The sequence below is a fragment of the Hyperoodon ampullatus genome, assembly GCF_949752795.1.
Source record: "Hyperoodon ampullatus genome assembly, chromosome: X".
Lineage (NCBI taxonomy): Eukaryota > Metazoa > Chordata > Mammalia > Artiodactyla > Ziphiidae > Hyperoodon > Hyperoodon ampullatus.
The window spans coordinates 25,338,665-25,357,073 of record NC_136913.1 but is presented as its reverse complement, the minus strand read 5'-3'; the positions used below and the strand labels follow the sequence as shown (position 1 = coordinate 25,357,073).

At 39.0% G+C, this 18,409-nt stretch overlaps 1 protein-coding gene across 1 annotated transcript in view; it reads left to right on the top strand.

Moving 5' to 3' along the window:
• LOC307069601 (large ribosomal subunit protein eL15-like) overlaps nucleotides 1–16,797 on the top strand; it is a gene marked incomplete at both ends in the record, with an annotated part of 135,497 nt that extends 118,700 nt beyond the window's left edge. Inside the window, 2 exon segments of the mRNA XM_079727984.1 lie at nucleotides 16,180–16,294; nucleotides 16,296–16,797. Of these exon segments, the coding sequence (XP_079584110.1) occupies nucleotides 16,180–16,294; nucleotides 16,296–16,797 (617 nt within the window).
• Nucleotides 16,798–18,409: the final 1,612 nt, after the last annotated feature.

Below are 18,409 nucleotides of genomic sequence, written 5' to 3'. Positions count from 1 at the left end.
TTTAGTTTGGGCTGATGCATATAAATAAAATCTGGCTTCATACAAGTATAAAGTTTGAAAAGGGAGGAGTATTTTAATAGTCTTTTCAAATAATTATATGTATACTTCTTCAACACTACACCCAAATAGGCAAGTGGCAGTTTCTTAAAGGTTAGATGTGAAGTGAAATTTGAAACCATTATCAATGCTCTTTTTGTTCTTTGCTACATTATAATCTTGCATGCTAGATCTTTTGACTTCACAGCCTCCCTTTAAAGAGTATCATGGATTCCACAGACCATACTTAGAGAACTGCTTTCCTGGACATCCTCAGTTCCTTTCTCCCTGAATGACACCCCTTTTATGCCTAGGTTTTCAATGTAAAGGACATTTCCCTCAGTATATACATAGCATAGAAAGATCTTGGTCAAAAGCAGACATTTTTTTATCATATGACTTCTCCCATAAAAATCTTCCTTCTCAAAGCAGTAGGTCTTCTGGTGACCCTTTTGAAAATTTATTTATGTCAGAGAATCATTTCTATGAAATAGATCAAGGAGTGGAATGAGTAAGTTGTCAAGATTATAAATATTAGTGTAAGTGGTCAATGAATAATTACTAAATATGCAAATTTGATTTCACACATTTGTAGTTTTCACTAATTCCCTATCTCTTGATTATAGTTGTTAGCAAGTGAAAATATTGACTTAATTAGGTTTCCTGGTATGAAAAATAATGAGTTAAAAATTCAGGCATTCACAAGAAATTCAAGTACAAGAGGATTTTACTTACTGATGAATTTTAATAAAGTTAGATGACCATAACTTATTTATACATAAGTCCCTTCTCATACCTAGAATTGATTTATAGGTAGTCTTCTATCAAAATGAGTTCATTCATAAATGAACTCCTTTAATGACATCATGAATCTCTAATTTATGAATTTACTCTTATCTATTGTGTATCTTTAATATTGACATACAAATCTTGCTTTTAATTATTTTACTGTTTTATAATTATGCAGTAATCCTAACATTTACGAGTTAGCGTTCTTTATCCACATTTTCTAGGGGATGGAGGAGTACAGATCCAACATTTTCTTCTATCTGGCCGTGGTGCCAGGCATGACTCTTGTGAATTTTTTCTTTGATTTGGCAAAGATTTATGCATGGTCCACTCTGACCTTGCTATGGGCTGGCCATACCAAGAGACACATCTGCTTTGGGCTATCATATTTGAGCCATTCTGTTAACTCCCTCACCAGGCTTTTCTAATTGTAGTTGGCTTCCTTTGGCTTTTTTCCACAGGGAGAGAATGTGCTGGTCTGGCTGACCTGACTCTCCAATCAAGTTGACAGTTGTGTTTCTTATTGTAAATTAATAGATCAGCATTCAGGTTTACTCTGAAATACCCTGGGAGTTGCTAAGCGTGGGCCAACATCCCTAAGTCTGATCAACACTAAAGCACTGAAAACATTGAGTTTCTAGACCTGAATCACAATAAATGCATTAAGGAATTTCCACTGGGTGAGAGCCCTTAGCAGCCAGTTCTCTCTGTTAATACACTTACATGTCAGAATGTCGTTTATTACTTTTCACATATGTTTGAGATAATATCCATAAGTGAGATATAATAGATGGCTTGAGTTCACTCTTATGTAGAAAAAAATCACTATTTCCTTATAATGGATAGTGTTTTTCTTTAGATAAAGCTCCTTTGAATAGGCTTACTGTATCTTCAATATAACAAGGAAGCAGACTTAATTGCTATTCCCCAGGAAGGATTTCAAAACAACTCATACTCAATGCATTATGATTTTTTTAAAGTTTTTTTCTTTCTGTATTATTGCACTGGCTGACTTGAGATAAATTTTAAAATTTTGTCTTGAGAAACCTGCAGTAATTATTTGTGCTGAGACAAAATATAATCAGGTTTTCTAGAAGTGGGGATAATCCAAGAAGTAAATAGGAGATATTTCCTTTTTCAGACCATCACCACTAAAGACTTAGTATTAATACTAGATAGCATTTTGCAGTGCACAAATGCTTGTAACAAATATAGCACCAGATTTCTCTTAATACAGCCTGACAGATGAAGAGAGCAGATATCATTTCCATTCTAGAGGTAAGGAAACAGAGGCCCAGAGTAGTTCCATGACTTTTCCAAGTTCACATAGCTAGTAAGATCCAGGTGGAACTGTGTCTGTGTTTATGAAGAAGCCACAGAACAACAATTCAAATGCATTATAAATTGCTGCTACGTTGTAATGAGTTAAAATAATGTATAATCAAATTACTCTTACCGTACATACTTTGGTTTATTAATGGAGAAGCATTAGGTGACTTGTCACTAGAATCTTGTTTTTTCTTGTTTTGCTGAATGTGTGGCAATTTTGTGTACTGTTTTATCTAGATCTCCCAGAATTCCTTCCAACAAAGTGGGGATGCTTTGTTGCTTCATCAGAATGGATACATTAAGGCACAATCAAATGCTTTGGATGCATAAAGCATGCAACTTTCTGAACGTTACTAGGAGATGGTAATAATACTACATAATATTACAGGTTCTTCCCCTCTCCCCCTACACACACCAGTAGGAATTCAGATTAATTCCTTTTCACATGACCCCTATCAAACAGGGGAGAAAGTATGGTACATTTATAATGGCTTACACTGTGTTATCAAATAAGTTTCTGACTGGAAAGAATTTCTACTTTGACAAGCATCAGTGGAAACCAGATCCTTCCCTTACAACATTGTGTGACTGATGAGTGGAAGAATTTCCCACAGCCTAGCTCCTGGTTTAAGACATTTCAAACCTTGTTTCTCCTCCCCTATCCACAAACTTTCAATCCTAAGCTCCTTAGAGCATGTTCATGTCACAGTACTACTTCTGGTCCTGCATATCCCTGTCACAGCTGCACTGGGTCAGACAGAATGGGGAACTATAGGAGTTTTCTTGGAAGCCATTGCTATATGGATGGCTAGAAAGAACTTTTCTTGAACATGGCTAAAAATCACATAAATATATCCCAAAGTAAATCTTTCCCAACTCACCTTCACCCTAGTCATATCCCCAAAGTTTTTTGGCCATACTATTGGAATAGACAGAAGGAAAATGTGACAGAAGACATGTCACAATGGAAAGAAACAGTGACTACAAAAAATAATTTAATTTGCAAATTTTACAAAGCACGTGATTGTATGGACACATTGTTCAAGGCCCTTGAAAAAGTCACCAGCAAGTACAGGGCCTTGAAGTTAGAGACTCCTCAGCCTCATGGAAAATCTGCTTCTGCCAGGTGCCCATATCTGTCCTTCCTGCACTGTCAGTGTGTAATATGAATATGACTATATTTTTCAGTCTATCTTATATTTCCTCTTGACCTAAAAGTTTCTTTATACCAATGTATTGGCTCTTCAAGTCCACAGAATCCAATAATTAATCATAAGGTTTAATATACATGCATTCTGAAACATACATGTTTCAGAAATCAGGTATGGCTGGATATCCTTAGGCTGGGAGGGCTCTCTCTAAGCTTCAGAGCCCTCCCAGCCTAAGGATATCCAGCCATACCAGATTTCTGAAACACAGTGATTAGTGTCTGTTCCAAATGTTTTTCCCTCAGTCCAACATATCACCTGCATGTTGCATTTTAAAAGTTCAGGAGTGAGTGAAAATCTATTCCACTACTTCAGAAAAGCCCAAAGGTTGCCCAACTTTCAACCAGCCTCCAGTCTCTGTCACCAACATTCAATTGAACTGTCCTTGCTGAATTTTCTAGTTTCCAGATGAGCAGGCCCTGAGCATACTTCTGCACAATCTCAGTCATCTGTTTATTCACCACGGGTCTAAGGGTAACACACTGTAAATGTCTTTGGCTTGACTTTCTGGACTGGCTTACTTTGGTGCCTCTGACTATGAAAGATTGGCTTCAAACATATTCCTCAGGCAGGGCATCATTGCTCCCGTTATACCAGAAATACCTCTGAGTAGCCAGAGGCCATCACAAGAGGATGGATTAAAATACTGAGAAATTCATGTCAGTTGCCCCAGCCACACTAACTGTTAGTGTGTGTGTAGATTTGTTTTTGTGTATATATGTGATTCCTTAAATACCTCTTATTTTCACACCTTAAGAGATGGGGAAAGAGTGCAGATGTCAACCATGCTTTTGGCAGAAAAGTGAAAATCTTGTACTGGTGATTGCTGATAGTGAAAGTGTGTTGGTAGCTATATTGACATACCCTGAAATATTTTTTAAAAATAGTTGGATCCATAGGAACTAAATCTTTTGATTTCCTGACCTTAGACAAGTGAACCAATAGGAAATAAGCCCCTACTTCTGATGTAGTAGCAGTGAGAGGAGACAGGTCAGTGAAGAGCAATCCCAGTGGAGGAAGATTATTTTAGGAGGATTGAGTCCTGTTCACTGACTAGAAATACTGCAGTGTGTAATCCTCTTGTTCAGATCAAGCTTTGAGACTTCCAAAAGTTTTTAGAAAATGTAACCCAAGTGGGAGCTCTAAGTCGAGAAGCCATGGGAAAAGAGAATAACATGTACACAGCACCCTCAATAAATAGATCTGTTCCAAGACCCTGACATTTAGGACTCAGTATTCATGGTCCTTATGGATAGACTAAGGAATACTGGGATATACTGCAGTTTTGCCCCCTCCTTCCTGTATACACATGTAACCACATTCTCCATCACATTACTATAACTTTATTCCTGTAACAAAACTAAATTAGCAATCATTCTTCCATGTAAAAGTAGAAGACACAACACTTACCTTTTGACTTAGAACAGGTTGGAGTTGAGCTTATATTAATCCCATGATGATAGATAAGTTACATTTTATCTCCACGTAGTCTCTTGCAGCAGGGTGATCGTACTTCTCACATGGAAGCTCAGGGCTCCAAGCTGAAAATAGCAGAAACAGCCATAAAGCAATAAAATTGCCTATTTAGCATTTTGGTCTTTCCCAGTGTCCCAGGAGAAGCTAACTGTGGTGGCCAAGAAACCTAGAAATCTAAGTCCTTGGAGAAATACTTGTTTATATGATAACTATCGAACCCTCTACATTAACCTCAGAGGTCACAGCCACAACCACATCCTCTTAGCTGAAGTACTTAAAGGTACTTACATGATAAGGGGATATTGAGGGACATACAGAAAAGATGGCAATATGGAGAACGGAAATTGTGTTTCTTTCCTGATCTGATTACCTATTGTTACATCACAAATCATTACAAAACTAGTGACTTGCTAGAACAATTTATTATTATCTCTTAAAATATTATAGGTCAAGAATTGAGGCAGGTCTTGGCTTCTCGAGGCTTCAAGAGGATAGAAGTGGTAGCTGCTAGTCCTCTGAAAGGTTAGGACTGAATGTTTGTGTCCCCCCCAAAATTCATATGTTGAAGCCACAATCCCCAAAGTAATGATATTTGTAAGTGGGACTTTGAGGAAGTAATTAGGGTTAGATTAGGTCATAAAAAGTGGAGTCCTTATGATGAAATTAATACCTTTAAAAAGAGGAAGAGACACAAGAGTTTTCTCTGTCCCTGCCATGTGAGAATACAGTGAAAAGGTGGCTGTCTTCAAGCCAGGAGGAGGGTCCTACCCAAGAACAGAATCTGCCGACACCTTGATTTTAGACTTCCCAGACTTTAGAACTGGGAAACAAATTGAGAAACAAAATGTTTGTTGTTTAAGCCACCCTGGGCATAATATTACTTCTTCCATATTCTGTTGGTCAAAGTAGTCACAGGCCAGCCCAGATTTAAGGGGAGGAAATATATACTCAACTTCTCCTTGGAAGTACGACCAAAAAATTTGTGTTCATCTTTACTTTACCACACCTCTCTTTGGTAGAAATTGCTGAAGCCCTAAAGTTAGCCCTAGCACTTGGAGTCATGATGTCAGAATCCTTCACAAAGTCAGAATTCTTAAGGATGGCACTCTCACCAAAGACTTCAGAGCTCTAGCACTGATTATAAAAGCCTTAAGTATACCCTGATTAAACATGAACTGCACCAGACCCAAGCAGCTATACACAAAGGCATTGTTCTATTCGTCCTGAGGGGAATTGAACTTTGGTAGAGGAAAGTGTTTAATTATGCAGCTTTTTCCTGGGAACCTTTGGAGGCAAAGTTTAAATCTTCCCATTTATAAAAATATGTGGGAGAAACTATAACGGATCCGGGGAAGATCAACTGAAAAGATTAAAGGATAGGAAATTACTTTTATGAAAAAAAATGAAGGAGTTCAGGCTATTGAGCCATAACAAAGGAAACTATCCAAGCTTAATAGACGTCTTGAAGTGTAGAAGAGGATATCCTCAGAAGGAAATTAAGCAGTTGCTCTGCTTAGAAAATGCTACGGCAAGAAGAAATGACCCAACAAAATAGATGAAACAGGAGTAGGATCTTTCTTTCTATGAGAGAATCAAAGAGCTTGAAGGCAGATGTTTTAAAATTAAGAGGCTTTACTGGTTTTTGGAGTTAATGTATTATTATTGAACTCTACTGCTTTAAATTAATGGGAAAAGTAAACTAAGTAGCAAGATGAAAGAGGAGGGAGGAAAATCATACAAATGTGAAGTGGCCCCTGACATTAGGTTGTTGACAGTCTATTTGGGAAGACAACAAGTGTGTGTTAAATGAATAATTAAAGGTAAGAGAAAATTTATAGACATAGATGAGCCCCCACCTGGGAAGAGTGGCCCTGATTGGCCTGCCCCAGGCCCATATCTATTTTACCCCTATGGAATATTCATTCTGTCTTCCTTTTGGTTGCTTCGGAGGCTTCCCTTGCCTTTTACTGTAGGAAGAGTTATGGAAAGAGGAAAAGGGAAGAGACTTTCTCTTGAATTCTTTACAAATGCTCTCCATTAATTCACTGCACTGCAAAACACCCATGGGCAAAACAGGAACTGCAGGGGGGAGGGGTTGTCAGTCATTCTAGCAGTTACGGAAAGAATTGATGAAATAGAATTCATATTTTATGGCAAGAAGAGAAAAACTTAAACAAAATTTTTTTTTGCCTGCTTGGGCCTCCTCCCCCTCCTTTAGTATTATTTAGTTTGTATTGTGCGTCTGCATTAACCAGACCTCCTTAGCAGATAACCTTCCTTCTTAATCTTGTAAGGGGCCACAATGACCCACAGCCCAGTATTCACTTTGTACATGTAGATCTGGATTGTGTAAACCATCAATAATACGTCATTTAGCATATAACCCTTTTCTCTCAAAAACTTACATAACTGTGCTTTGACCTGTAATGGGCTGAACAGTCCCCAGAGTTTACTGAAAGACGATCTCCCAGGTTATAATCCTTAGGTTGGCTGGAATAAAATTTTCCATTTCTTTCTTAGATTGACTATTGATTAATTTTTTCATCAATAGAATCAATAGAAAGAAATAGGGATAGAAAAAGCCAATACGTATCCCTCCTCCCAACCTAAATTGGTTGCATCTTCACAAACCAAGGAAGTTCAAACCTCTCCTCAATCAATAGCAATCTTTTCTCACTCTTAGCACACCCTAGCTCACATCCTGTTTCTCACTTTTTAGATCACAGAAGTGTCAACCTACTTTTCCGTTACTTCTATCTTAGCCCCTCCCCTATGGGACACACTTGAATCACCACCCAAAAACTTGTGGTAGGGAAATTATAACATTTTTAGAGGTAGGGGAGAGAACAAGCAGATTCTCTGTTTCTACTACCAAGCTTCTGGAGGTGCAGTAGGAGGTATGATGAAAGGGGAAGTTCTTTACCAGGTTTCCCACAGAAATAACAAAAGCTACACGTTATTTAGTGGTTTCTGTGTACAAAGAGCTTTATATATAATTAAGATTGTGAACCATGAGAAAATTGCCAATTTTGTAGGTTTCCAAAAGTTGAATCTTGAAATTTTTCATATGGTTCAACCTACAAATATTATATAATGCTTTAATCCTTATACTAACTCTCAGAAGAGGATATTTTTATCTTTTTGTACTTAATACATTTAACAAAACGGAGGCCATGAGAGTTTAAATAACCTGATGAGTATCACACAGATAGTAAGAAAAGGAGCCACCATATTATCAGAATTTTATTCCATTCCCAAACCCCATCTACTATCCCCATTATACCTTGTGTTCTGTTGATACCCATTGCTATTTTAAGTCAATTATGTTTTATTTTGCATACCTTTGTAAAAGCTTCCTCCTATCTTAAGCATAATTTCTATACTATTTTTAAATTAGAAAATCTTACTAGAGTTAAACATTTATTTTATTCTATTTTATTTATTTTTAACATCTTTATTGGAGTATAATTGCTTTACAATGGTGTGTTAGCTTCTGCTTTATAACAAAGTGAATCAGCTATACATGTACATATATCCCCATATCCCTACCCTCTTGCATCTCCCTCCCTCCCACCCTCCCTATCCCACCCCTCTAGGGGGTCACAAAGCACCGAGGTGATGTCCCTGTGCTATGCGGCTGCTTCCCACTAGCTATCTATTTTACATTTGGGAGTGTTTATATGTCCATGCCACTCTCTCACTTCGTGCCAGCTTACCCTTCCCCCTCCCCCTCCCCATGTCCTCAAGTCCATTCTCTAGTAACTCCGCGTCTTTATTCCCGTCCTGCCACTAGGTTTTTCATAACCATTTTTTCTCTTTTTTTTAAGATTCCATATATATGTGTTACCATATGGTATTTTTTTTCTCTTTCTGACTTACTTCACTCTGTATGACAGACTCTAGGTCCATCCACCTCACTACAAATAACTCAATTTCGTTTCTTTTTATGGCTGAGTAATATTCCATTGTATATATGTGCCACATCTTCTTTATCCATTCATCTGTCGATGGACACTTAGGTTGCTTCCATGTCCTGGCTTTTGTAAATAGAGCTGCAATGAACATTGTGGTACATGACTCTTTTTGAATTATGGTTTTCTCAGGGTATATGCCTAGTTGGGATTGCTGGGTCGTATGGTAGTTCAATTTTTAGTATTTTAAGGAACCTCCATACTGTTCTCCGTAGTGGCTGTATCAATTTACATTCCCACCAACAGTGCAAGAGTGTTCCCTTTTCTCCACACCCTCTCCAGCATTTATTGTTTGTAGATTTTTTGATGACAGCCATTCTGACTGGTGTGAGGTGATACCTCATTGTAGTTTTGATTTGCATTTCTCTAATGATTAATGACATTGAGCATTCTTTCATGTGTTTTTTGGCAATCTATATATCTTCTTTGGAGAAATGTCTATCTTGGTCTTCTGCCCATTTTTGGACTGGGTTGTTTGTTTTTTTGATATTGAGCTGCATGAGCTGCTTGTAAATTTTGGAGATGAATCCTTTGTCACTTGCTTCATTTGCAAATATTTTCTCCCATTCTGAGGGTTGTCGTTTGGTCTTGTTTATGGTTTCCTTTGCTGTGCAAAAGTTTTTAAGTTTCATTAGGTCCCATTTGCTTATTTTTGTTTTTATTTCCATTTCTCTAGGAGGTGGATCAAAAAAGATCTTGCTGTGATTTATGTCATAGAGTGTTCTGCCTATGTTTTCCTCTAAGAGTTTTACAGTGTCTGGCCTTACATTTAGGTCTTTAATCCATTTTGAGCTTATTTTTGTGTATGGTGTTAGGGAGTGTTCTAATTTCATTCTTTTACATGTAGCTGTCCAGTTTTCCCACCACCACTTATTGAAGAGGCTGTCTTTTCTCCATTATATATTCTTGCCTCCTTTATCGAATATAAGGTGACCATATGTACATGGGTTTATCTCTGGACTTTCTATCCTGTTCCATTGATCTATATTTCTGTTTTTGTGCCAGTACCAGACCATCTTGATTACTGTAGCTTTGTAGTCTAGTCTGAAGTCAGGGAGCCTGATTCTTCCAGCTCCGTTTTTCTTTCCCAAGATTGCTTTGGCTATTCGGGGTCTTTTGTGTTTCCATACAAATTGTGAAATTTTTTGTTCTAGTTCTGTGAAAAATGCCATTGGTAGTCTGATAGGGATTGCATTGAATCTGTAGATTGCTTTGGGTAGTATAGTCATTTTCACAATGTTGATTCTTCCAATCCAAGAATATGGTATATCTCTGTTTGCATCTGTTTGTATCATCTTTAATTTCTTTCATCAGTGTCTTATACTTTTCTGCATACAGGTATTTTATCTCCTTAGGTAGCTTTATTTCTAGGTATTTTATTCTTTTGTTGCAATGGTAAATGGGAGTGTTTCCTTAATTTTTCTTTCAGATTTATCATCATTAGTGTATAGGAATGCAAGAGATTTTGGTGCATTAATTTGGTATCCTGCTACTTTACCAAATTCATTGATTAGCTCAAGTCGTTTTCTGATGGCATCTTTAGGATTCTCTATGTATAGTATCGTGTCATCTGCAAACAGTGACAGCTTTATTTCTTCTTTTCTGATTTGGATTTCTTTTATTTCTTTTTTCTCTCTGATTGCTGTTGCTAAAACTTCAAAAACTATGTTGAATAACAGTGGTGAGAATGGGTAACCTTGTCTTGTCCCGGATCTTAGTGGAAATGGTTTCAGTTTTTCACCATTGAGAACAATGCTGGCTGTGGGTTTGTCATATATGGTCTTTATTATGTTGAGGTATGTTCCCTCTATGCCTACTTTCTGGAGGGTTTTTATCATAAATGGGTGTTGAATTTTGTCAAAAGCTTTTTCTGCATCTATTCAGATGATCATATGGTTTTTCTCCTTCAATTTGTTAATATGGTGTATCACATTGATTGATTTGCATATATTAAAGAATACTTGCATTCTTGGGATAAACCCCACTTGATCATGGTGTATGATCCTTTCAATATGCTGTTGGAGTCTGTTTGCTAGTATTTTGTTGAGCATTTTTGCATCTATATTCATCAGTGATATTGACCTGTAATTTTCTTTCTTTGTGACATCTTTGTCTGGTTTTGGTATCAGGGTGATGGTGGCCTCGTAGAATGAGTTTGGGAGTGTTCCTCCCTCTGCTATATTTTGGAAGAGTTTGAGAAGCATCGGTGTTAGCTCTTCTCTAAATGTTTGATAGAATTAGCCAGTGAAGCCATCTGGTCCTGGGCTTTTGTTTGTTGGAAGATTTTCAATCACAGTCTCAATTTCAGTGTTTGTGATTGGTCTGCTTATACTTTCTGTTTCTTTCTGGTTCAGTCTCAGAAGGTTGTGCTTTTCTAAGAATTTGTCCATTTCTTCCAGGTTGTCCATTTTATTGGCATGTAGTTGCTTGTACTAATCTCTCATAATCCTTTGTATTTCTGCAGTGTCAGTTGTTACTTCTCCTTTTTCATTTCTAATTCTATTGATTTGAGTCGTCTCCCTTTCTTTCTTGATGAGTCTGGCTAATGGTTTATCAATATTTTTTATCTTCTCAAAGAAATAGCTTTTAGTTTTATTGATCTTTGCTATTGTTTCCTTCATTTCTTTTTCATTTATTTCTGATCTGATCTTTATAATTTCTTTCCTTCTGCTAACTTTGGGGTTTTTTTGTTCTTCTTTCTCTAATTGCTTTAAGTGTAAGGTTAGGTTATTTATTTGAGATGTTTCTTGTTTTTTAAGGTAGGATTGTATTGCTATAAACTTCCCTGCTTTTGCTGCATCCCATAGGTTTTGGGACATCATGTTTTCATTGTCATTTGTTTCTAGGTATTTTTTGATTTCCTCTTTGATTTCTTCAGTGATCTCTTGGTTATTTAGTAGTGTATTGTTTAGCCTCCATGTGTTTGTATTTCTTACAGATTTCTTCCTGTAATGGATATCTAGTCTCATAGTGTTGTGGTCGGAAAAGATACTTGATATGATTTTAATTTTCTTAAATTTACGAAGCTTGATTTGTGACCCAAGATATGATCTATCCTGGAGAATGTTCCATGAGCACTTGAGAAGAAGGTATATTCTGTTTTTTTGGATGGAATATCCTATAAATATCAATTAAATCTATCTTGTTTAATGTGTCCTTTTAATCTTGTGTTTCCTTATTTATTTTCATTTTGGATGATCTGTCCATTGGTGAACGTGGGGTGTTAAGGTCCCCTACTATGATTATGTTACTGTCAACTTCCCCTTTTATGGCTGTTAGTATTTGCCTTATGTATTGAGGTGCTCCTATGTTGGGTGCAAAAATATTTACAATTGTTATATCTTCTTGGATTAATCCTTTGATCATTATGTAGTGTCCTTCTTTGTCTCTTGTAATAATCTTTGTTTTAAAGTCTATTTTGTCTGATATGATAATTGCTACTCCAGCTTTCTTTTGATTTCCATTTGCATGGAATATCTTTTTACATCCCCCCACTTTCAGTCTGTATGTGTCCCTAGGTCTGAAGTGGGTCTCTTGTAGACAGCATATATACAGGTTTTGTTTTTGTATCCATTCAGCCAGTCTATGTCTTTATGTCTTTTGGCGGGAGCATTTAATCCATTTACATTTAAGGTAATTATCAATATGTATGTTCCTAGTACCATTTTCTTAATTGTTTTCAGTTTGGTATTATAAGTCTTTTCCTTCTTTTGTGTCTCCTGCCTGGAGAAGTTCCTTTAGCATTTGTTGTTAAGCTGGTTTGGTGGTGCTTCATTCTCTTAGCTTTGGCTTGTCTGTAATCATTTTAATTTCTCCATCGAATCTGAATGAGATCCTTGCTGAGTAGAGTAATCTTGGTTTTAGGTTTTTCTCCTTCATCACTTTAAATATGTCCTGCCACTCCCTTCTGGCTTGCAGAGTTTCTGCTGAAAGATCAGCAGTTAACCTTATGGGGATTCCCTTGTATGTTATTTGTTGTTTTTCCCTTGCTGCTTTTAATATTTTTCTTTGTATTTAATTTTTGATAGTTTGATTAATAGTTGTCTTGTGTTTCTCCTTGAATTTATCCTGAATGGACTGTCTGTGTTTCCTGGACTTGATTAATTATTTCCTTTTCCATATTAGGGAAGTTTTCAACTCTAATCTCTTCAGGTATTTTCTCAGTCCCTCTCTTTTTCTCTTCTTCTTCTGGGACCCCTATAATTTGAATGGTGGTGCATTTAATGTTGTCCCAGAGGTCTCTGAGACTGTTCTCAATTCTTTTCATTCTTTTTTCTTTATTCTGCTGTGCAGTAGCTATTTCCACTATTTTATCTTCCAGGTCACTTATCCATTCTTCTGCCTCAGTTATTTTGCTATTGATTCCTTCTAGAGAATTTTTAATTTCATGTATTGTGTTGTTCATCATTGTTTGCTCTTTAGTTCTTCTAGGTCCTTGTTAAACGTTCCTTGTATTTTCTCCATTCTGTTTCCAAGAGTTTGGATCATCTTTACTATCATTACTCTGAATCTTTTTCAGGCAGACTGCCTATTTGCTCTTCATTTGTTTCCTCTGGTGGGTTTTTACTTTGCTCCTTCATCTGCTGTGTGTTTCTCTGTCTTCTCATTTTGCTTAACTTACTGTTTGGGGTCTCCTTTTCACAGGCTGCAGGTTCGTAGTTCCTGTTGTTTTTGATGTCTGTCCCCAGTGGCTAAGGTTGGTTTCCTGTTGTTTTTGGTGTCTGCCCCCAGTGGCTAAGGTTGGTTCAGTGGGTTGCGTAGGCTTCCTGGTGGAGGGGACTGTTGCCTGTGTTCTGGTGGATGAGGCTGGATCTTGTCTTTCTGGTGGGCAGGTCCACATCTGGTGGTGTGTTTTGGGGTGTCTGTGACCTTATGATTTTAGGCAGCCTTTCTGCTAGTGGGTGGGGTTGTGTTCCTGTCTTGCTAGTTGTTTGGCATGGGGCGTCCAGCACTGTAGCTTGCTGGTCATTGAATGGAGCTGGGTCTCTGCGTTGAGATGGAGATCTCTGAAAGATTTTTGCTGTTTGATATTACGTGGAGTTGGGAGGTCTCTGGTGGACCAATGTCCTGAACTTGGCTCTCCCAGCTCAGGTGTTCAGGCCTGACACCCAGCCAAAGCACCAATACCCTGTCATCCAGATGGCTGAGAGTAAAAGGAAGAAAAAAAGAAAGAAAGGAAGAATAAATAAGTAAATAAATAAAATAAGGTTATTAAAATTAAAAATAATTATTAAAAATTAAAAAAATTAAAAAGTAATTAAAGAAAAGAAAGAAGAGAGCAACCAAAACAAAAAACAAATCCACAAATGATAACAAGTGCTAAAAACTATACTAGAAAAAAAAATACAAAAAAAAAAGGGACTGACAGAACCCTATGAGAAATGGTAAAAGCAAAGCTATAGAGACAAAATCACACAGAGAAGCATACACATACACACTCACAAAAAGAGAAAAAGGAAAAATATATATATATCGTTGCTCCCAAAGTCCACTGCCTCAATTTGGGATGATTCGTTGTCGATTCAGGTATTCCACGGATGCAGGGTATATCAAGTTGATTGTGGAGATTTAATCCGCTGCTCCTGAGGCTCCTGGGAGAGATTTCCCTTTGTCTTCTTTGTTCGCACAGCTCCCGGGGTTCAGCTTTGGATTTAGCCCCGCCTCTGCGTCGCCTGAGGGCGTCTCTTCCCGCCCAGACGGAACGGGGTTAAAGGAGCAGCTGACTTGGGGGCTCTGGCTCACTGAGGCCGGGGCGAGGGAGGGGCACGGAGGGCGGGGCGAGCCTGCGGCGGCAGAGGCCAGCGTGACATTGCACCAGCCTGAGGTGCACCGTGTGTTCTCCCGGGTAAGTTGTCTGTGGGTCACGGGACCCTGGCAGTGGCGGGCTGCACAGGCTCCCGGGAGGGGAGGTGTGGAGAGTGAGCTGTGCTTGCACACAGGCTTCTTGGTGGCGGCAGCAGCGGCCTTAGCGTCTCATGCCCGTCTCTGGGGTCCGCGCTGATAGCCTAGGCTTGCGCCCGTCTCTGGAGCTCCTTTAAGCAGCTCTCTTAATCCCCTCTCCTCGCGCACCAGGAAACAAAGAGGGAAGAAAAAGTCTCTTGCCTCTTCGGCAGGTCCAGACTTTTTCCCGGACTCCCTCCCGGCCAGCCGTGGTGCACTAACCCCTTCAGGGTGTGTTCACGCCGCCAACCCCAGTCCTCTCCCTGCGCTCCGACCGAAACCCGAAACCCGAAACCCGAGCCTCAGCTCCCAGCCCCGCCCGCCCCGGCGGGTGAGCAGACAAGCCTCTCGGGCTGGTGAGTGCCAGTCGGCACCGATCCTCTGTGCGGGAATCTCTCCGCTCTGCCCTCTGCACCCCTGTTGCTGCGCTCTCCTCCGTGACTCTGAAGCTTACCCCCTCCGCCACCTGCAGTCTCCGCCCGCGAAGGGGCTTCTAGTGTGTGGAAAGCTTTCCTCCTTCACGGCTCCCTCCCACTGGTGCAGGTCCCGTCCCTATTCTTTGTCTCTGTTTTTTCTTTCTTCTTTTGCCCTACCCAGGTATGTGGGGAGTTTTTGCCTTTTGGGAGGTCTGAGGTCTTCTGCCAGCATTCAGTAGTTGGTGTTCTGTAGGAGTTGTTCCACATGTAGATGTATTTCTGATGTATTTGTGGGGAGGAAGATCATCTCCCCGTCTTACTCTTCCGCCATCTTGAAGGTCTCCCCAAACCTTTAGATTCTAAAGTCTTTGTGAATATAACCTCCTGAAGTTAGACACTCCCTCATACAAGGAAGTATATGGATCCTGACAAATGATCTCAAACAATAACAAAGTCAATGAAAGACAGAAAAAATATTGGCCACAGATACTGAAAATTTAAGATTCCTGCCTGCTCTGGGTTATATAATTATATAATAAAGAGGCATCCTGTCTGCTGAGACTCAGATTAAGTTATCCATCAGTTTATTAGGTCAAAATGGTGTGTGTAGGTGGCTGAGCTCTGGCATTCAGAAAGAGGGGAGAAAGATCTAAGCTACAGGCAATAGAAACGGGCTTCAAAGAGATCTGAGAGCAGGCAATGAACAGGGGTCCATACAGATATATCTAGTTCTTAATACAAAAGAAGAACATGTGATTGAGGTTAGTGGTGGTAAGGAAGTAATTTTAACTCTGCAGTATGTAGAAGTCCAATTAGATATAATTTCATTAGGATAAGGCAATGTCCTCTTCATCTTTGAATCCCTAACATGGTGGCTTGTTCATAATGGGTGCTTAATACACAGATGATGAATTGAACTGGTTTCTAAGCTACAAACTCTTCATGACAGCAGAGGTTAAAATTTAGCTACTGAAAGGGTCCCTCCTTTCCGTTTGGCGGCAGCCATCAGGTGAGCCGAGACGGGCGCTTACAAGTACATCCAGGAGCTATGGAGGAAGAAGCAGTCGGACGTGATGTGCTTTCTGCTCAGGGTGCGCTGCTGGCAGTACTGCCAGCTCTCAGTGCTGCACCACCCCCCACCCCACCCGGCCTGACAAGGCGTGCAGGCTGGGCTACGAGGCCAAGCAAGGTTATGTCATATATCGGATTCATGTGCACCGCGGTGGCCGCAACCGCCCAGTTCCTAAGGGTGCCACCTACAGCACGCCTGTCCACCATGGTGTCAGCCAGCTCAAGTTTGCTCGAAGCCTTCAGTCTGTTGCCAAGGAGCGAAGTGGAGGCCACTGTGGGGCCCTGAGGGTCCTGAATTCTTACTCGGTTGGTGAAGATTCTACGTACAAATTTTTTGAGGTTATCCTCATCGATCCATTCCATAAAGCTATCAGAAGAAACCCTTACACCCACTGGATCACCAAACCAGTCCACAAGCACAGGGAGATGCGGGGGCTTACGTCTGCAGGCAGGAAGAGCCGCAGCCTTGGCAAGGGCCACAAGTTCCACCACAGGATCCGCGGTTCTCGCTGCTCAGCCTGGAGAAGGCGCAATACTCTCCAGCTCCACCGCTGCCGCTAATATAAGTAATGTTTGTAAAATTCTTACCTAATAAACAGTTTAGGACATCCATGTCTGCTTAAAAGTGTTTTTTAATCTGTCTGTTAAAGCTAGCTGTCTGCAGATTGTTTGATTGAATGCATTGTCAAATTGTGAAAATTAAAGTGGAATAATGTTTCAAGACTTTAAGTGATGGTGTATCTTGTTTCTAATAACGGAAATGCCCTTGTTTTTGCTTTATTAGGGAGTTGATATGTCCGTGTTTAAAATGCTGTTTGGTACAATAGGTGTAAAATTCTGTAGAAGAGGAGTGCAGAAACTAGCCATGTAGATTTGTTGGTGCATGTGATGAAACCTACAGCTTTATTGGGTGATGCAATGCTCTGCTGGTTTACTCTAAAATGGCTGTTTTATGGAGTTTGGCAAGGACAAACTTTAAATTGGTTTTCCTTGGAAATGTAAAGGATGTCATGATCCTTTATCATGATCATATGCAGAAAAATAAAGTTGACCAAGGCCCACATTTTTAGACTTAATCTACTATTCCATATATGTAACTGCTGCTTCCAAAAGGCGAAAAGTAAAGGAATGCCACCATTTTTTATGAGAATTGAATAAACCTGTTGAAAGATGTTTCTCTTACAAATTGAAACAAATCCTGGTTAACCTAAATTAAATTGCCTTGGCCTCCATGGTACCACTGAAGTTCACATAAAAGGTGGGAGCTCCTGGTTCAATCCCATGACTCTGTGACTTGTAGAATACTTAACTTTATGCAAAATAGTCATTGTATTTACACTAGTGTATATTGAAACTGATGGAAATTGAACATTAGGTAAATGAGAAGGGAATTTTTAACCCTAAGGTTTGTAAGCTAGTGATGCTAGGATTGGGAAATTGGTGTTCATCAGGTACCTTTCAAGTGTGGGAGGATAGAAAAGGCTTGGATCAAAATTTTAAATGTTTTATTTGTAGTATTAGTTTGTGACCATTATGAAATCTAAGCCACCTTGGGGAAAATAGGGTTGGTTTTATTTAAAAGTAGCATTGCTAAGTCTAATCAGTGTTATCTTGGGTCAAGCCACTTTATCCATTGCCATAAGGCTACTAAGAAGAGTCATGTAGCTGGTGTCAATACAAGTTCAATTGGTTTCTGGAAAAAAAAAAAAAATTAACTACCCTGTGCATACATTTTAGGTTCCAGAGTCTTGGTAAGATGTGAGAGAGAAGGGAAAAGAATTAGGAACTGAGTGCCAACTAGTTCCTATACCTGATCCTTGCTCCACATGCCTCTTAAATGAATAAAAATGTCATGAGGACAAAAAAATAGAAAATCTAGCTTCTAACTGTTGTAACTGAGTTTCAGTTTAAGTTATAGTTCTGACTAAAGAGAATAGTTTGTAGTGCCAGTGCTCAGAAAGAATGACTTATTTAGATAATATAGTATTTTAAATTATTTATTTAAAGGCAAGACTTTGATTCATGTCATGCTTTAAGGCCAAGTTATGGTTCTCAAAAATTTTGCTATGGACAGAGGTAAACCAGATCAGCTGAAAGCTTTGAAGCTTGATTTAAAGAAAAGAGATTTATGGAAAGAAAATCTTCTATATCTGAAAAAAAATGAGCAAGATTA